At 39.5% G+C, this 17,244-nt stretch overlaps 1 protein-coding gene across 3 annotated transcripts; it reads left to right on the plus strand.

Annotated features, from left to right (window-relative positions):
* The first annotated feature begins 878 nt into the window (after window positions 1–878).
* On the plus strand, window positions 879–16,777 carry LOC135938149 (transcriptional regulator ovo-like). Of its 3 annotated transcripts, none has more exons than XM_065481709.1 (7): window positions 879–1,210; window positions 5,344–5,576; window positions 8,439–8,954; window positions 10,547–11,182; window positions 11,332–11,680; window positions 14,008–14,132; window positions 14,209–16,777. In XM_065481709.1, exons 1-7 carry the CDS (start codon window positions 1,003–1,005, stop codon window positions 14,374–14,376), a joined length of 2,235 nt encoding a protein of 744 aa, XP_065337781.1. In that variant the 5' UTR covers window positions 879–1,002; the 3' UTR covers window positions 14,377–16,777. The 3 variants fall into 3 exon arrangements, with proteins under 3 accessions (XP_065337781.1, XP_065337782.1, XP_065337783.1); XM_065481710.1 differs by having other exon boundaries at window positions 11,359–11,680; XM_065481711.1 differs by having other exon boundaries at window positions 11,362–11,680.
* Window positions 16,778–17,244: the final 467 nt, after the last annotated feature.

Consider the following 17,244-nt stretch of genomic DNA (forward strand, 5'->3'; position numbering starts at 1 on the left):
ACGCTACATTTTTTTACTGTTTTCGAGGAGTTTGAAGTATATAAACTTAGCGCCGCTATTACTTAAAAAGTTTGAGACCAAAAAAATTAGGGATTTTTAAAAATCAAAAGAATTTTTTAATGAAAATTTTTCTTCCACCATATTTATTATTTATTTATTTTATTTATTTATATATATTATTTTCAGGAAAAAACAATATTCTTCTATTAATTGTATATTCCAGTATTGTTCTGGTATTGAATTTTGAAAAAAATCCGGCAAAACAAGAACAATACCGGAAATCCGGTATTGTTTTTTGGTCTTGTTCTTGAAATACACTCTAGTCCGAAATAGACTCGACGGCCGGCATGGTCGCATCAAGGGCACCGCTGCGTATTCGGCAGGTTGCGAGATAAGGGCTGCGACAAAATCACGCGTGTGAGTGTGAGGAGCGCCGAGCCAGTGCAACACACACACGTTCCCGCGCGCGTACTCTTCATCTCACTCGCTAGATCCGACTGATTCACCGAAATTACTGGGAAAAAGTAACGGAGCAAGCGTTCAATTAAAACCATTTATGTAATTCATTGAGAGACAATCGGCAAAAAGCTGCTGCAGCCCGTACAGCCGGCGTGGTTAGCGAGCAAAGTCGCGGGAACAACAATGAGCCACGTCTCCATTCGCGGACTGGCCATGAAAAATCAGCAGCGCAGAAGACGAAGCTTGCTGAAGTGCATTAACACCGTTCTGACAACCCAAAGAAGGCCCCAAAGTTAACTACAGAGGAGTCGGCAGAACATGTTCAACGACCTGCGATGCGTGTCACGTGACTCCCCTGGCTTGATCTTGGCATTGCAAGAGTGGGGAGCGACCTGGCATTGGCAGCCTTGCGCGGGTTTGTCGAGCCAGTCTGAGGAGAAGAGAGTCAGTAACGAGAGCCCTGCTTGGATTACTTGTGCTGCGCTATTCCCAGTCCGTTTGTGTGTTTTTCTGGACATGTAGTGTACCTCAACAAAAGTCAAAATGCCTAAAATTTACAATACGTTGACCTCTATGGAAAGAGGGCACCGGGAGTTGACGAGCATTTTTAAAGGTGCATCGGATGATACGCTGCTATTTCCGCTAGAGCTACCGCAAATCTTCGAAAGGCCGCCGTTTAATCAACCCCCCGCAACACCATCAGTGGAATCAAAACCGACATCAGAGGTTGCGAAGAAGGATTCCCTATCAGGTAAATACATTCCTCTCAATTCATTTTTCAAAATTAGGGAGTAAAAGAGTAAATAGAACAAAATTTGTCAGCGGCTTTTTGCATTTCTTTCAATTAAGAAATAAAAACACAGGCTCAATCTGTGTATTTGTTTTAGTCCCGTTATCAAGGCTGTTTTCAGACGTACATTTTCCTTAAGAAAAAGGCTCGTTAATTATGAAACAGAGAATTCCGTCCTAAATTTGCCTCATTCTTTTTATTAATTCTGTAATTGCTTTTCTCTTTATTAACTTTAGGCAAGGTCATACATCAGATAATGGGTACATTTAAACCCCACCCCCCGATTGCAATGCACACTCAAAAACATTACAGTAATCATAATCCTTTCGCGTTATTTCTCTGCCCCGGCAAAAATGTGCCCCTCTGGCAACGTGCGCGTGAATGCCAATCCGATTCAACCGACAAAATTCCCATTATAATTCTAATTTATTTTTATATGATGTTTATTCTCATTTGTTAAAAATACAATTAAATATCACATAATGACTTGTCCAGGGTAAAAATAGTGAGACCATTTGAAGCGGCTATCAAAACATTTTATATAAATACAAGGTTTCTGCACTTTAAAACGGATTTTGCTAGGAAACCATTAATTAACAAATAATGAGGCAATCATTCTTTCTAAAACCCTTTTTAAGAACTACGAAATGTAATTATTTTAAAAATATAATTGGTTTGATATCCAGTAGCAAACAAACATTTTTATCTCTTGCGCCGCCGACCGGTAAAACTGTGATATTTTTAAGGAATCAGAAGATTTCTCACTCAAGTTTGTGAGGTCCCCTTTATTTGTTTTAAAACTACCTCCCTCGCAGAATTAGCCTAAGATTTGCAACAGTGAGGGAGATAGCAGTATCGCACATTTTTAACGGTGCGCTTTTGAGATTAAATTATCACGGCAACTTGCTGGTTAGTCGCTGTTTTAAATCGCGCGGTCGGAACCTGCATGGTGATTTTAATGAGCGGAGATGCGGGTTTGCAACTCACTATGTTATAATGCAGGTGGCAGATTTAAAAATAAAATTTCAAACACCTATTTGTCTTCTATTGACGGGTGACACTGATCATAGATTTGTTGTTCCTTTGTAAGTTGCTGGGAAAAAGAGTGCCTAAAAGGAAATAGAGTCGCTTGCGGAGATGAGAACTTTTGATGATTGCCAGTTGCTGTTGCTGCACTCACCTATGTCTTGTCATACATGTTTCATCGCACCTATTCAAATTATCAATGGAAAATATGAAAAAAACGAGATTCCTCTGTATAACTAATTATGTTTTTCTATTTCAAATCTCCCCCCCAAAAACAGCCACAGGTTGCTGTGCTACCACGCATTGAAATCTCCTTCCCCGTTAAAATTTTCATTTCGATCGGTCAGTGATTTTTGTTCTGCAGTCACGCTCAGTTGCAAATTGTGGGGGCCCGTGGGGTCGTTAATACCTATTTTTCCCCGCGCGCAGATCAATATCGCACACGCGGGCTTGTCACACTATGCCCCATAAAATTTGTTCGTATCCACGACGCCACACGCATGATTTCCGCCTACCAGGCCAAAATTGCATCACCACGCTGTTCATATTTGCGCGTTGACTCACCTTTGCATCAGTGGGTCAAATATTTTCCTCGTCAATTATGGCCTTCTGCCTGCCCCTTCCGCACACGTCGCATTTTGGTTTCGTTTTACCTCATTGCAACCTCCGTCGTTCGAATCTCAAGGTGAAAGGAAAACCGTAATTTTCCCAGAAAAGTGCTATACACCTCGTCATTCGCCGCAACACCCTGGATTTAGCTGTTTTTTTTTTGCTTTTGCTTTTGATATTCTCTGTTGAGATTTTCGCTTTCGGTTACTCCTCCGCACGTTCCGTTAGACTGGTTAGACGTCGGTTCTGCGCGAACAACGACGAGTGCATTGAAGGCAATAATTTGTTTCAAGGATATTTTTCGTGAGAAGGTATAGTTACGAACGTCCATTTTGTTTTGCCTTAGATGAAGCAAGCGTGGCTTCAGGGTTCTTTGTTGCACGCTCGAGCGGGAGCAACAGCTTGCAGCGGATGTACCAACATGACGCTCGCTATCCCCCTGAAAATTCGAGCTAACAATAAATCAATAAAGCCGGAAAGTGACACACATGTCTAAAGAGCAAAAAGAGCGATCCTAAAGTGCACTCTTCCTCCTTTGTCCTTTCCACTTTTCAGTTCAATTTCTTTTCCCGTGTGTATTCAGAAACAAGAGTGTGACAAATCACCCCATACTTTATTTTCAACCCTCGCTCGTTTCTAATAATAGTGAAACCGTAGCCCTATAAAAAGGAGCACCCGTGAGCAGATTAGGAGGACCCCCGTTTTGTTTCCAAGGCTGCGTCAGGCTAAACATAGCTGACTCCAACCTCCAACAACGTTTCTTTCTCACTTAGCGGCTGCCCTCTGGTGTGTGGATTACCAACACAGTTAGAATTTTACATTAGTACGCGTCTTCCACCTCTGCTTTTTACGGCGACGGCGATCAATTCAAGGTTTATTGTTTCAAGGCTAAAACGGCGCAGGTTCAACTCGTTCGCTCCCCATCCTTTCCTTCGCGCATTCATTTCCCATTGGTCGCTGAGCAAAAACTAACTACTTGGCAGGTGGCGGAATAGCCAGCATTGCGACAAATTACACCGGCTAGGCTCATTAGCCGCTATGAGCAAGCGAACCAGCGTGCCGCTCGCACTTGGCCGCCATTTTTCGAGAGATGCCTTCCAATTTATCGGCACAATGAACCGATCCTTGCTTGTGCTGGCCGCTCGCTGAAGGACAAGCAGCTCTTTTTTGCTGATATACGCGCAAAAACTTATCTCCTGGGAGCATCTCGCATTACGGGTCTATTCCGCCGCCACTTGCGTCTTTTTATGATTTATTCCGAAAGAATATCATGAGACCAGCATTATAATTATTTGCTAATAAAATGGCGACCTTACGTTCCTCCCGACTTAAAGTTTGGCAAACAAACAAAAACCCGTCTAACCTTGGTTTTGGCGCGCGCACCTTGCAAAATCGCCTCCCGCTAGTTCGTAGATGCTTGTTGGGACCCGCTTGTGTGTCTCTTGGGTAAATACAAGAATTATACTTCCTGTATAACTAACATTTTAAATGACATCTGCCAGTAGCGGCAGCGGCAGATAAGTCAATAAAGTTCCTGGCCTTTGTTATTTTTACAACGAGCGACCTGCAGCTATGATAAATGGCAAAAGGTGATCGTGATTTGCATAAAGCTGCTGTCACCTAGAATAATGCAATTATTATGTTATTGCTCTCAAGGCTATGGAAAGAATCGGTGCCGTGATCCTTTTTTGAATCAGAATTACGTGACTATTTTTTAATGACCGGTGCTTTGAAAAGATTATCGTTGAAACGTGTTTCACTATGTCAGATATGCTCTTTTTTCCCAGTTGTGTAAAGGTGTATAGGTAAAAGAATTAACAATGTTCTTTTTCTAACGTATTATAGTTTCTTAAAATGTGGCTGACAAACTCTCCAGGAAAGCTTTAGAAATTCATTGTGAAAAAATGGGAAAGTACAGGAATAAAAGGCGCAAGGGGCGCCAAGAATTGCCACTTTCACACAATAAACACAGGGTTCCGAAAAAAACGGGTTTTTTAAATTTTGCCCGACCCACCTGGCTTTTATTGGGGGTAATATGGTTTTTTTGGGTTTTTTCAAATTTGCTATTCACTGCATTTTTTCAAGAAACGAAGAAATTTAATCCTCATGGCCCGGGACTTGCCAATTTTTCAATGTGCAAAAATGCAGCACTACCTTTTCATCGTTAAAAAACAGTCAAAAAACAATTTTTTTTTATTTTCCAGCATTTTTTATTTTTGATACTAAAAATATTGGAGCCTTGGGTAAAATAGTGGGTTTTATTGGGTTTTTTAGCCTGGTTAAACCCGATAAAACCCGGGTGGGGAAAATTCGGAACCCTGAATAAACAATAAATGTTTTTACCCCACCCTCAACAGTTTGCGACGCTACACTACGTATAGGTGGTAGACATTATTTACATTATTATTAAAGTCCTATCGTAAACTGTTGCTCAGTATATATACACTGTGTGTTCACAGGAGAAGAAGAGCAAGTCAACCCTGACAAAACATCCCCAATCAAGGAAGATGAAAAGATTCCTCCGCCTAGGAAATCACAATTCCAGTCCGGCGATAAACCGAAAAAAAAATTGGTTGCCCAAGAGATATTACACAGGAGATCAGAGGAGCAAGGGAAGAAAGACCACCCTCGCCCGTCCGTTATCCAGAAGGCACCCGTTATCCAGAGGGCACCCGTCGTGGACGCACACAGGGTAAGCTGTTGATCTCTTTGCGAATTATCTAACTGGAAAGTTGACTTCTGACGTAATTTTTAAATTGTTATTATGGCTGTTTATTCTCACAATTTTTCAGTACATTCAGGATATCACTAGTCTAGGTTTTGTATAGCAACGAGCCAGTTGGCTCGCATTGTTAGAACTGCTGAGTAGTATGATTTTTGTTAAATAGTAAAAAATTAGAATTTAAGAAACGAAAATTGCATTTTTATACATCCTACGCTTGCAGGATTCCTTTTAATATCTAATTGACCTCATATATAATTGAAGGCATCACATTTAAAATTAAGAAATTCACAATTGTTGTTAAATTTGTTTAAGTAAATAAATGAGTTTAATTTTTAGTTAACTTTTTATATTTGATAATAATAATGTTTTATTAAACGCCAAATTTGCGTGCAACACTCTACATCAAAGTGTATCAATTTTTGCTGCTTCTCAAAGTAAGTTTACTTTAGAATGTGATATTTTTCACAAGTCTCGCCACAAAAATTACATATACAATCGTTATTAGGTTCATAATGAAAATTGTATTATTATAGAAAATATAGTGATAGCCATGACAAGCAAATCTTGCAAAAATATGTCAATCAGGAAAGTCACGCCAGTTGCCGTTAATCATAGTTTCAGTCTCGTAAAATTCAGCACAAATTAACAGTCTTATTTGTTTTACTTTGATTCACAAAACCTTTTATACACATCAGTCTCTGGTAAATTTAATTATTTTTAAGTCAGTTACAAAGAAATTGGAGTCTTTCGCAATCAATTCATAAACATAACGAGATCTATTATACTTAGAAATTCCAAGCACTTTCTTAAAATAGCCAGTTTTTACTCTTTCTAGGTTTATATTTGAGCCGATATTTACAAGAGCGACTGATACAAATACGTCAAGCTTATCCTAAACATACAAACTAGAAACTGTTAATCAACAATAAAATCGATAATATCTCACAATAATTATCACTCCCTTGTCAGTTTATCTCAATTAAAAAATGTTTGTTTGTGATGACTCCTCAAATGGTCTGCGTTGCATTGAGTAGCATCCCTTAGAATAGTACGATTGTCTTTTTTAATTGAGATAGAAACTATTAATCACAGACTATAATACAAAGCTACAGGAAAATTTTTCCGCCATGTGAAACAATTAGATCTGAGCGAATTATAGATCTTTGGGAGAATGAAGGGTTGAAATGATGAAGACCGATGAATTCAGATGAAGAATTTGGTTGGTGTATTATGTTACAGTTGCAAATCCGATCGGATGCTTAATCAAATACAAAAACTGAAATGGTTTACAACAATAAGTGATAAATTCTTTTGCTAACTGACGGTTGGACTCACCCCTTTGAATCGGGTTCTGCACAATTAAACGAATCACGTCAGCACCGTGTGGCTGACGGACGAAAACTGAATTCTTATTTTAAAATCATCTTTCTGCTGTTAAACAATAATGCAAAATTACAATAATTCAAACCGCCGACAATTGTTGGCTTCCAACAAAAAGCAGGACCGCGTTGTTGTACCGCTACAGATCTTTAAAAATGTCAATTCAATATTCTCTTTTTAGAGACTTATTATGAATTAAGGAATAATTTATCTAACGCGTGAGGTTTGAGCGCGGTGGTTCTCTGTACATATCTTGATTTGTCACGCACCCCCAGCATCGCGCAGTCGATACATAAATGTCAAAGAACACAAAAGTGGTCTGCTGCGAGGGAAAATTCTGACCAGCGGGTTTTTATTTACCGTGAAGCAGCCTTTTGATGCTCAACTTAAATATGTGCACGGTCTAAACACCCTCGGAGGGTGCTGCGTTGCAAGCTCGTCTCTCTTACACGCTTATTGTCACAGTTGTGCGCCCATGTTATCCGTTCGCGGTGTTATTGGGACCCGGGTTTCAGCATTCGTGCTAGTGCAGTGCGCGCTCTTCCCGGTCCTCGGACAAGGATAAAAAGAGCAAAAAAATATCAGAATTAAATCAAGCTTAATTAGCATATTATATTTTTCATTCATAGGTGGTTTCACAAGACGAAATATAAACCATTTATTTGGATTTCCAAATTTCTATTACTTTTTCGTCTATTCACATGACTGACTCGTTTTCCGGTTGAAGCTATTAATACTCTTGTGCTTGTCGTCAGTATGAACTGGAATAGAGTGAATTTCTGCAGTCGCGGCACTTTCCGCCGTCCGCGTCGCGAATCCCGTTATCGGATCAGTTATGTTTTCGCAAGTCAAATTCACTTTTCGCCTTTTACGTAACGTGCGCTAGAAAGAGATCCAACGCACAGTTACTTAACTCTCTCTAATAACTTTCAAGATCAAACGCTGACACCTGCTGAATAGCGGGATGACGCTGAAAAATACATAACGCTTGGAAACACACGCGGCATTAAAATTATTCAAATATGTGCAGGCGCCGGAGAATTTTGTTTCATTCCCGCTGCCTGTTTTCGAGCCAACGAACCTTGAAGTTTTTCCCAAACAATTAAAAAGCCGCCGCCGGAACCTGTTTCGATTACTAATCGTCGTCATCGTTTATAACTGAAAAACGGCCCGCCGTCGAGCGGTGTAAACAGGTTTGTTCGAGAAAAAATACGGACGGGAAAAGTCAGGCGTATATTTCCCGCGGAGCGAAATTTGCACTCGAAAACGGAAGCGATCGGAATACAATATATATACATATATAACGCAGGCGTCGCTCGGCAGCACAGCAGAATCTTTATTACTTTCCAGTTGAGAACTCGCAGAGTCAGTCAGGCAAGGTCAGTGACCTTGCTCGGCTCAGGCTCCGCTCGCTCGCTCAGTCAGACTAATTGAATCGTGTGATTGCAGCTAGCCCTGGAACTGCCATATGTCGGCCCAATGCAAGAATATCCCATCGACTGCCGCGTACCAAAGAAGCCGAATAATAATGAAGGAAAACGGCCTCTATCAGCATTTAGCAAAATGGGGCGGACACGCTCCAGCCCCATGTGTGGAGGGGGCGGGGGTGGAACGCTGCACTTCGGCGGCTCAGGTGGCGGTCAGGGTCACATTGACGCGATTGGTGGCGGCGGAGGGGGTTGCGGTGGCGGCGTCATGGGCAACGGAGGCGGCGGTGGAGACATGGGCTGCGGAAATGGACGGCTAAACAACTATGGGACTTCCAGTCCACCCTCGGCCAGCCTACCACCCTTCTATGAGTCGCTCAAGAGCAACAGCTATACGATGCCAATCGAAATCGCAGGCATGAGCCAAGGCAACCCTCTCCACAATTTTGAGGAGTATCGCCCCAAGCAGTATCAGCAATTGCAAAATTGCACCTACGATTTAGATCCAAACGACAGTAGCCAAGAATTAGAAATAAAGGTGAGTTCAAGTTAAGTAGTTAAAATACAGGGTGTTCCCAATCTGACCACTGTTTTCGCGTTCCGGGGCTCTATAGCTTGGGGCCGAAGGGTAGGAACCCGTTCCGAAAAATTCCAATGGTGTCACTAACTTTGGCTGTGGGGGGAAAGTACGCCTAATTTGTATCTTCCCTCTCCAGTTGATTGACTGCCACAGTGAAAAATGCGCAGGTGAGATATGTCTTATGGAAAACTCAGGTTAAATATATCCAAGAAACATACTTACGTTTTTCCATTTTGCAAACAGGTTTTCGAGGTAAAACTTAACGGGAAATTATTTTTTTAATTTTTTTTATATTTGGAAAATTGTATTTTTCAGGAGAGCAAATTTTCGGGTCAGTCAAAATTAGGGCTTTTCCAAATATTCTCAGTATATGTGACGCACCATAAGGGTTCTGCGTGAAATATTCCGGCGAAGCCAATGGTGATGTGAAACAACTTGTTCATGAAAATTTTAAATTCCGACAATACACCTGCCGGAAAGCTTAGCTCGAGGGGAGACTGATTGTAAGGGGACAAATCTTATCGAAATATTTGAAATTCGGTTTGCGGCTTCAAAATGGCTTCCTGACGAGCCGAAAATATTTGAAAATAAGACAACTTTTCTCGAAGCTGTGCCAATTTTGCAATTTTGTTGAATGTTGCATTAATTTTTTTCAAAGTGCCGTAACTTTGCAAAACGTGGTCCGATTTTCAAAAACCTAAATTTTCCGATCCTCAGCATGAAATTTTATAGCCGCATTCAAATATTCGATAAGATTTGCTCTCCCATATTTCATTCTCCCCTCGAGCTGAGCTTACCGACAGCTGTTGTCGCAATTTCAAATATTTTCAGCGATTTTCATGAAAAATGCTTTTTTCGATTTTTCACATCACTATTGGCATTGCCGGTAAATTTCACCCAGGACCCATATTATGGTGCGTCTTATTTTCCGAGAAAATTTTGGAAAAGCCGAAATTTTGGCAAACTTTAAATTCCAATTTTCACTCCCTTGAAAAAATTGTCATTGAAAATTTGAAAAATAACGGCTGATTCAGATTGCCCTCGAAAAAATACCCCAGACAAAAAATCGTGAATTTGAGCCTTCGAAAAATGTTTTCTAAAAGACCCATTTTCCACCTGAGCATTTTTCATGTGGCGGGTCGAACTGAGACAGAAGATACCAGTTAGGGGTATCTTCCCCCACAGCCCAAGGTTCATGCCAACTTTGAAATTTTTCGGATGGGGCTTCGGGGCCCCCGATAAACAGTGTGTGTTGAATTCTGGAACACAAAAGATATGCAATCAGTGCGACATTCGTGTCGCTTGAGCTGAATACTATATCTTTGTTTCTTTCAAATTTTATATTGTGTAACATTGCTAATCAAACACTATTCTGCTCATTCAAAAATTAACCACAGAAAAGAGTAGAAAAGTACTTATTCGTACTTGCAAAAAGTACTCTTCACCGCTCTTCGCCTATAATTTTTCTTGATTTTTTCTTTTTTAAATTTGACGATATTCAATTTTGATTATTCGTTTGGCTGACAAAACTGTTTGCTTTTCCGTTGCAGGCGTCACTAGAGAGAGATCCGCTACCTTCAATGAATTTAATGAACATAAACAATTTTCCACGCTACATAGAAAACATGATAGATGATTATCACTTCACAGCCCACATGAACATGACCCCCTTGACGGACAAAAACATGATACAAGAGATGCAGGAGGTTGCTGATTTGCTGCTACAACGCATTCCAAACGCAGATGAGCCGTTGTCCAATGACTCAATGTCATCCATAACTTCGCCCATGGAACCAAACGTACAGCCTTACCCTGAGAACCAAGTGCTAATGCAGAAGGATCGTCTCAACAACAACGTCTTCAACAAACTCCTCAGCCAGAACTACAATCCCCCTCCAAAGGGCAGCTTAACTGAAGTGAATCAGCAGCTGGAAATTCAGGTCCAGCTGCATACCCAGCAGCAACTATCCAACGAAGGAACCAACCTGTTAGACGTGGATGGTTTCCACACCGTACTGACGCCCACGTCCCTCCCCTCGCCTGTCAATAGTCCTGAGAACCTCAGAAGCTGTCTCAACACGCCTGGGCCCTCGAGCGTCAGCAGCAGTCGGCGAGAATCAAGTGCCTCAATTTCTTCTCTTTCTGCTGGAATCCTGAAAGACGATCCAGAAGGCCTGATTGAAAGGGTGAGTGCCTTGCCTTTTTATGAATATGCTATTTCAAGTCAAACACTTACATTATTATTATTATTTATGCTCACATTTTGTCATATTGATAATTACATTAATGAAAAAGTCGAAAACATCTCTTCAGGGTAATAATCTCCCTTTTTTAGACAAATTTGCGTCTTATGCTCTCTCAGCAGTTGGGGATTCCAATCAACACACCCCTAGAGTTCGTCAACGGCGGGCACGGAATCAAGAATCCTCTAGCCAACCACGACCGGATGACTGGCAGCAGGGGAAGCGCCACCGCGGCGCCGGCTGATGAAGAGAAAAGCCAATCAGAGGAGGGCACTTGTCGCACTTTCTCCTGCAGAGTCTGCTCCAAGAGCTTTGGTCTGCAGCGACTGCTCAACCGGCATATGAAGTGTCACAGCGACGTCAAGAGATACCTCTGCTCCTTCTGCTGCAAGGGCTTCAACGACACCTTTGACCTCAAGCGCCACACCCGCACCCACACAGGTACAGGACGTAATGTTCGTTCTCGCGTGACTGGAATTGCTATATTCACTTATGCATTAGATTGCGGTAATTAATTGCCTCCCACATTGGATACGGCATCATGAGTATTTTATGCAAATTGGTAGGGATGTGCAAAAATAGTCGATTTGGCAAAGAGATTGAGTAGCTAGTACCCTGTTTTATAAGTGGTTGCAAGGAAAATTATCAAATAATAAGATTTTCTTTACTTTTTGATAGTGTTTTTGAAAAGTTTTGTTTGTTTATATCAAATTCTATTAAGTTTTTGGAGAAACCCATTTATAGATTCAGATTCAAATTGTATTTTATTTTTGTTTAAGTCTTTTATATTAGTCTAAGTATATTATTTATAATTTCATTACAATATCTTTCCTAATGTTTTGAAACATGTTTAGTTTAAGTTGGAATTGTAATAATAGTTCTTTATTTGCATTTATTTTTCAGTACAACGATGTAATATCACAATTAATTAAAAAGAAAGTTACAATTTTATTGCTGCTGATTAGAAAAGGGTCAAATTATTTAAGAACAATTTGCAGCTTATTTAAAGTAAATTATAAACAACGAGCGCTTGTTTCATTGTGATTGAATATTATATATATATATACACACACACACACACACACATATTCATAAAAATAACTTCAAATGCGTAATACATTCAATCATGTTGTTTCCAAGTAATTAACGATTTTCCTGGTTATTTTCGTAAGTTTAGGGTGTTATTTTACAAGAATTTTATGAATAAATATAACTTTATGAAAAATTATCAGCTTTTGGCATTTTATGGCTGAAATATTAAAATTAGAAAAACGTTTGTCTGAAAATAAATTTTCTTTTAAGGGTGTCGAAGCCAAGTTTCAATGATTCGTACTTCCAAAGCTTGCAGATTTTTACTTATTTAAGTTTAAACATTTTTACTACAGAATCTCTGCGATGAGAAAAACCAGCGTTCACTTTTACTAAAGCTCAGTGGCGTTAAAAAATTCCAAGAGTTGTTGATTTTCAATACTTTATATCTCCGCTCCTATTGCGAATTTTGAAAGTTTTTGAAAAATTACAAAAGGAATTAATGTTAACTATCATGAATCCTTACAAATATTTATTTTTCTGAACTTTTTGACATTTTTCGACAATGGAGGGACGAATTTTTAGCTCATCATGCTCTAAAAAAATATTCAAGTATTGAAAATATTAGCTTGCTAAGTCAATTGAGACCAAAATTATTTTAAAAAAAATATCGGCTATTTTGCGTCAGATTTTCTTGCAGTCACTTTTACACGCCACAAAGAGAAGCGTTGAATGCAAAATCAAAATAACCTTTTTTTAAAAAAAGGGCAGTTACCACAAAATTCGCCTTTTTAATAAAAATTTTACAACATACATCTCAAACTTTTGCGCATCAAGAATAATTTTAATTGGTTGCCATTAGACAAAAATCGTAAAAAATGCTTAATATTTGTGCACAAATGCATTTATTTGGATAAAATTATTAAGATAGATTTGCTTCTGCGTAGGATTGAACGGTCCCAGACAGAGTTAAACGGTCAATGAGGGTATCATACGGTTCTGAAACTCTGAAACCTCGCGTCGCCCGCTCCTCAAGTCTGGGACCGAATTCACGTCCGAATCCCATATTTTAGTCGGAAAATGGTCCAATCTGGTCCCATGGCACGTTTTGGACTGTTTCGGTTCGATGATATGATTCAATTTTTTTGGCTGGATTTGTCAATGATTTTTCTCTTGATTTCAATCCTTTTCGACGCATCGCGATCTATCAAATAGTGTGCAAATTGTGAGCTAAATTTCCCTACCGGCAAAACTAATTATGATTTCCAATTAGGAACAGTCTGAAAGCGTATAGGAGCCGATTTTCTCGCAAAAAAATCTTTCTTCGAGATCCCCTTTATTAATTTGACTTTTACAACTTCATTGTTGCTTAAAACATTGTTGCACGTTTGCATATTGTTCAATCAAGATTAATTTTTTATGGAAATAATCGGAATCATAGGTTTGGACGAAATAATTGAAAATAATCTATTTTGAAAATCTGTCAATATGCTTACAAAATTCATTCTCATTTGATAGTTCAAACGTCATAAAATCCCAAGAAAAAATAATTTATAGTCGGTTTTGCACAACCCTACAAATTCGATGGAGATTTCAACTCCTGAAATTTAACTTTTTAAATTCCGCTTCTGTCTTGCTCTCTATAATAGTGATGAACCCTTGCGCCGGGAGCATTATTCATATCAAAAAATGCCTCCCAATTGACTCTTATGCTAACCGAAATTTAATACCTGTCGCAGGTGTACGGCCATACAAGTGCAACCTGTGCGAGAAGTCATTCACGCAAAGGTGCTCCCTAGAGTCGCACTGTTTGAAGGTTCACAACGAGCAGCACTCCTACGCCTATAAGGAGAGGCGATCAAAAGTAAGCTTTGTGATCCCGCTGCAGGGTGTCGTTTTCTGGGGAAAGTTGTCTGACTGTCCGGCATCTCTCATTTCAGATGTACGTCTGCGAGGAGTGTGGACACACCACTGGCGAGCCTGAGGTGCACTACGTCCACCTCAAGGACCTACACCCAACCAGCCCGTCGCTGCTCAAGTTCTACGACAAACGTCACTTCAAGTTCACCAACAGCAACTTCGCCAGCATGCTGGTAATGCGATCTTAACATCTTAGAAAATCAAGGTGTGAAAACAGAAGAAATATGAACTCAGTTATTTGAGATTTTGCGACCTGGGTTTTCGTCGCATGGGAGCGTGGAGTTAGATGAAACCAACTCTACTTGTAGATAGTGCATCTTGCAGGGGAGTTTAAAAGACAAAGATAAAATTATATGGATTATATATGTAATATTTTTTTCTGCTCTTTAGGGCTGCCAACCGCCACGTTCCGTTAAATTTTTAAAAAGGATAACATGGGAATTTTATTTGGTAAATCTTCATTTTAAAATTTAACATTGACATAAAAGAGTGGCGAGAGAAATCTGTGGGTTTTAGCTTTGGCTAACACCCAGAGAGCTGACACAACACGAGCTGTTTCTGTTTCGGCATCAAATTTTGGATCGATGTTCAGCTTTAAGGAGCAGAAAACCTCAAGAAAAACTACCTTGCAAGTTGCTAGACTATACACTAGGATACAATACGATAATTAGACTGTCAGGATATACAAACACATCTGGTGGATTACATTTTAAATGAGACTTGTGGTTCGATCGTATAGCATAGTAAAACCGAATGACATTTCGGTTAATTTACAATTAATTACACATTTTACTTTAGACTTTTGTACTTCATATACTTAGGATCGTAATGCCTATTTTAATAAGTAATCATTAAAAGTATCACAGTCAATAAGAAATATCATCACTGACGAAAATTGGGGAGCAAAAAATTTTAGGTCAGTAGAGCTAACAGAAGATATGAAAAATACTGCATAGGCTAAGGGTAGTAGACCAACAAGGAGAATAGATTATGTTTGTAAGAGGGAGCTCTTGCCGAAGACATTGCTAATAATGATTTGGCGTTGAGATTTTGCACAATGATGGTGGCGTTGTTGGATCATTCAACTCAAAGCAATGACGTAGGACAACACTCGGCCAATGGACTTAAATCAGAGAGGGGAACCGAGACAGGCTTTTGGTCCCGTCCCTGTCCCATTTTAGTTTTTCGGGTTCCTCCCTGTCCCGTCCCTGTCCCTGTTAGCTCTTAGTCTTGTCCCTGTTTAGTCCCCCCTCGACCCCTTACCAGATTCGTAATTTTTTACTTAACTTTAAAATTAGCCATTTTTTGTCAGTAAATAACAAATTGTAAGTAAATTGTAAACCGTGCAAGAGTGCTCACTTTTAAATATGAGTCGGCGGAGACATTGAATTTTTACTTTTGTTTCCAGGGTTCGCATAAACCCGCATTTTTCCGTAAAAACTCACTGCAATGCAAAAAAAAATGTTTTTTGTGGGGGTTTCTGCAATTTTGCTAAAACTGTCCCTCGTCCCGCTGCAGGTTGTCCCTGTCCCGAAATAAAAAATTCGTCCCGTCCCTCAGGGAATCCCTCAGGTACTGGACAGGAATGCCGTAATCCCTGTCCCTGGTCCCCTCTCTAGACCTAAATAAACGAAGATTACGCCGCTACTTTAAAGCCTTTGCAGAGAACCGAGAGCAAATCGTAATGATCGCTTTCTTTTGATACATCCTTCCCTTCATCACACTACGCCAACATCTGTTTGTACAGCAAACAACAATCAAGAATATTGGGATTCAAATATTGTACTGGGTTGAGACGGTTCCAGGGGTATGCATACTGGCAAATATTTTTCTCACAAGCAATTGAATGACTGCATTTGCTATTTTCAAGAACAAAATTTGTGCAATTAATTTATGAGCCGGCCAGAAGGTGGAAAAGTCAAAACTCTTGACTTCTTCAACACTGGCCGAGCGCATTTCTATTCATTTAACTATGTAATACCGTGTTTTAGCATTACTACGGACTATAATTTAGGACAAAGTCTGATATTTTTTCAACTAAAGGTGCTACGAAACTTATTGCTCAGGCACTCTTTACATAGTAAAATCAATGTAAATGCGTTCACCACTTATGCTTGGTGACACATTTTCAATACATCTTCCAAATAAGTCTTCCCTAAAGCTGGATGTATTCAAAGCTATTCAACGATATCAATGGGACTAACATGCAATAATCAACGTTGTAAGACTATCATGTGTTGCTGGCATCGCGCAAAATCAAGTTCGTCGTGAACGCTTGCTTTACTTCTTGAATTGACTGATAAATATTGATGTTTTAGAATATTGTAGGAGCCACCTTTTCCCCCACTATCACCTTATGAATAACGCGACCCCTCTGTGCGCTATAGTATAAACCTAAATTCTTTTATGAGCAGGCCTGAGTAATTCATTATTCAGCAGATAGTGTAAAAGGGTTGCTTTTTATAATCGCGTTAATCTTGTCGTCTCGCAGTACACTTGATTTTGCGTCATGCCAGCAATATAATACACGCACCTGTTAATAGAGAACAATGGAGTATTTTATAATATATTTCTCTACAACAAATTAAACTGTTCGTTTTATTTCTCCTAATCCTCAACCATTTTCTATATATCAGTATTACTTTCTAAATGATTTGTTATACTTGGAAATCTTCAAAGTCACAAAAAATAAAGTTGTGTCAGAATTCGGTGTCATACTGTGCGTAAAAAATAAATAAGTTTTGTATTTCATAAATGTAATAATGTAACGCTATAGGAGCGCGATCCTGCTCTTTGTTGGGAGCTGACAATTGTCGGCAGTTTGAATGATTGTAATTTTCCATTATTGTTTAACAGCAGAAAAATTATTTTAAAATAAGAATTCAGTTTTCACCCGTCTCAGCCACTCGGTGCTGACAAGGTGCTGGCGTGGGTCGTTAAACCAAAAATAATTCGTCATCATTTATTATTGTAAAACAATTTCAGTTCTGGTACTTATTAATTGGTATCCGATCGGATTTCATCTGTAAACCAATACTTCAACCATGTTCTTCATC

The sequence above is a fragment of the Cloeon dipterum genome, chromosome 2 (assembly GCF_949628265.1).
Source record: "Cloeon dipterum chromosome 2, ieCloDipt1.1, whole genome shotgun sequence".
In the NCBI taxonomy this organism is placed as follows: domain Eukaryota; kingdom Metazoa; phylum Arthropoda; class Insecta; order Ephemeroptera; family Baetidae; genus Cloeon; species Cloeon dipterum.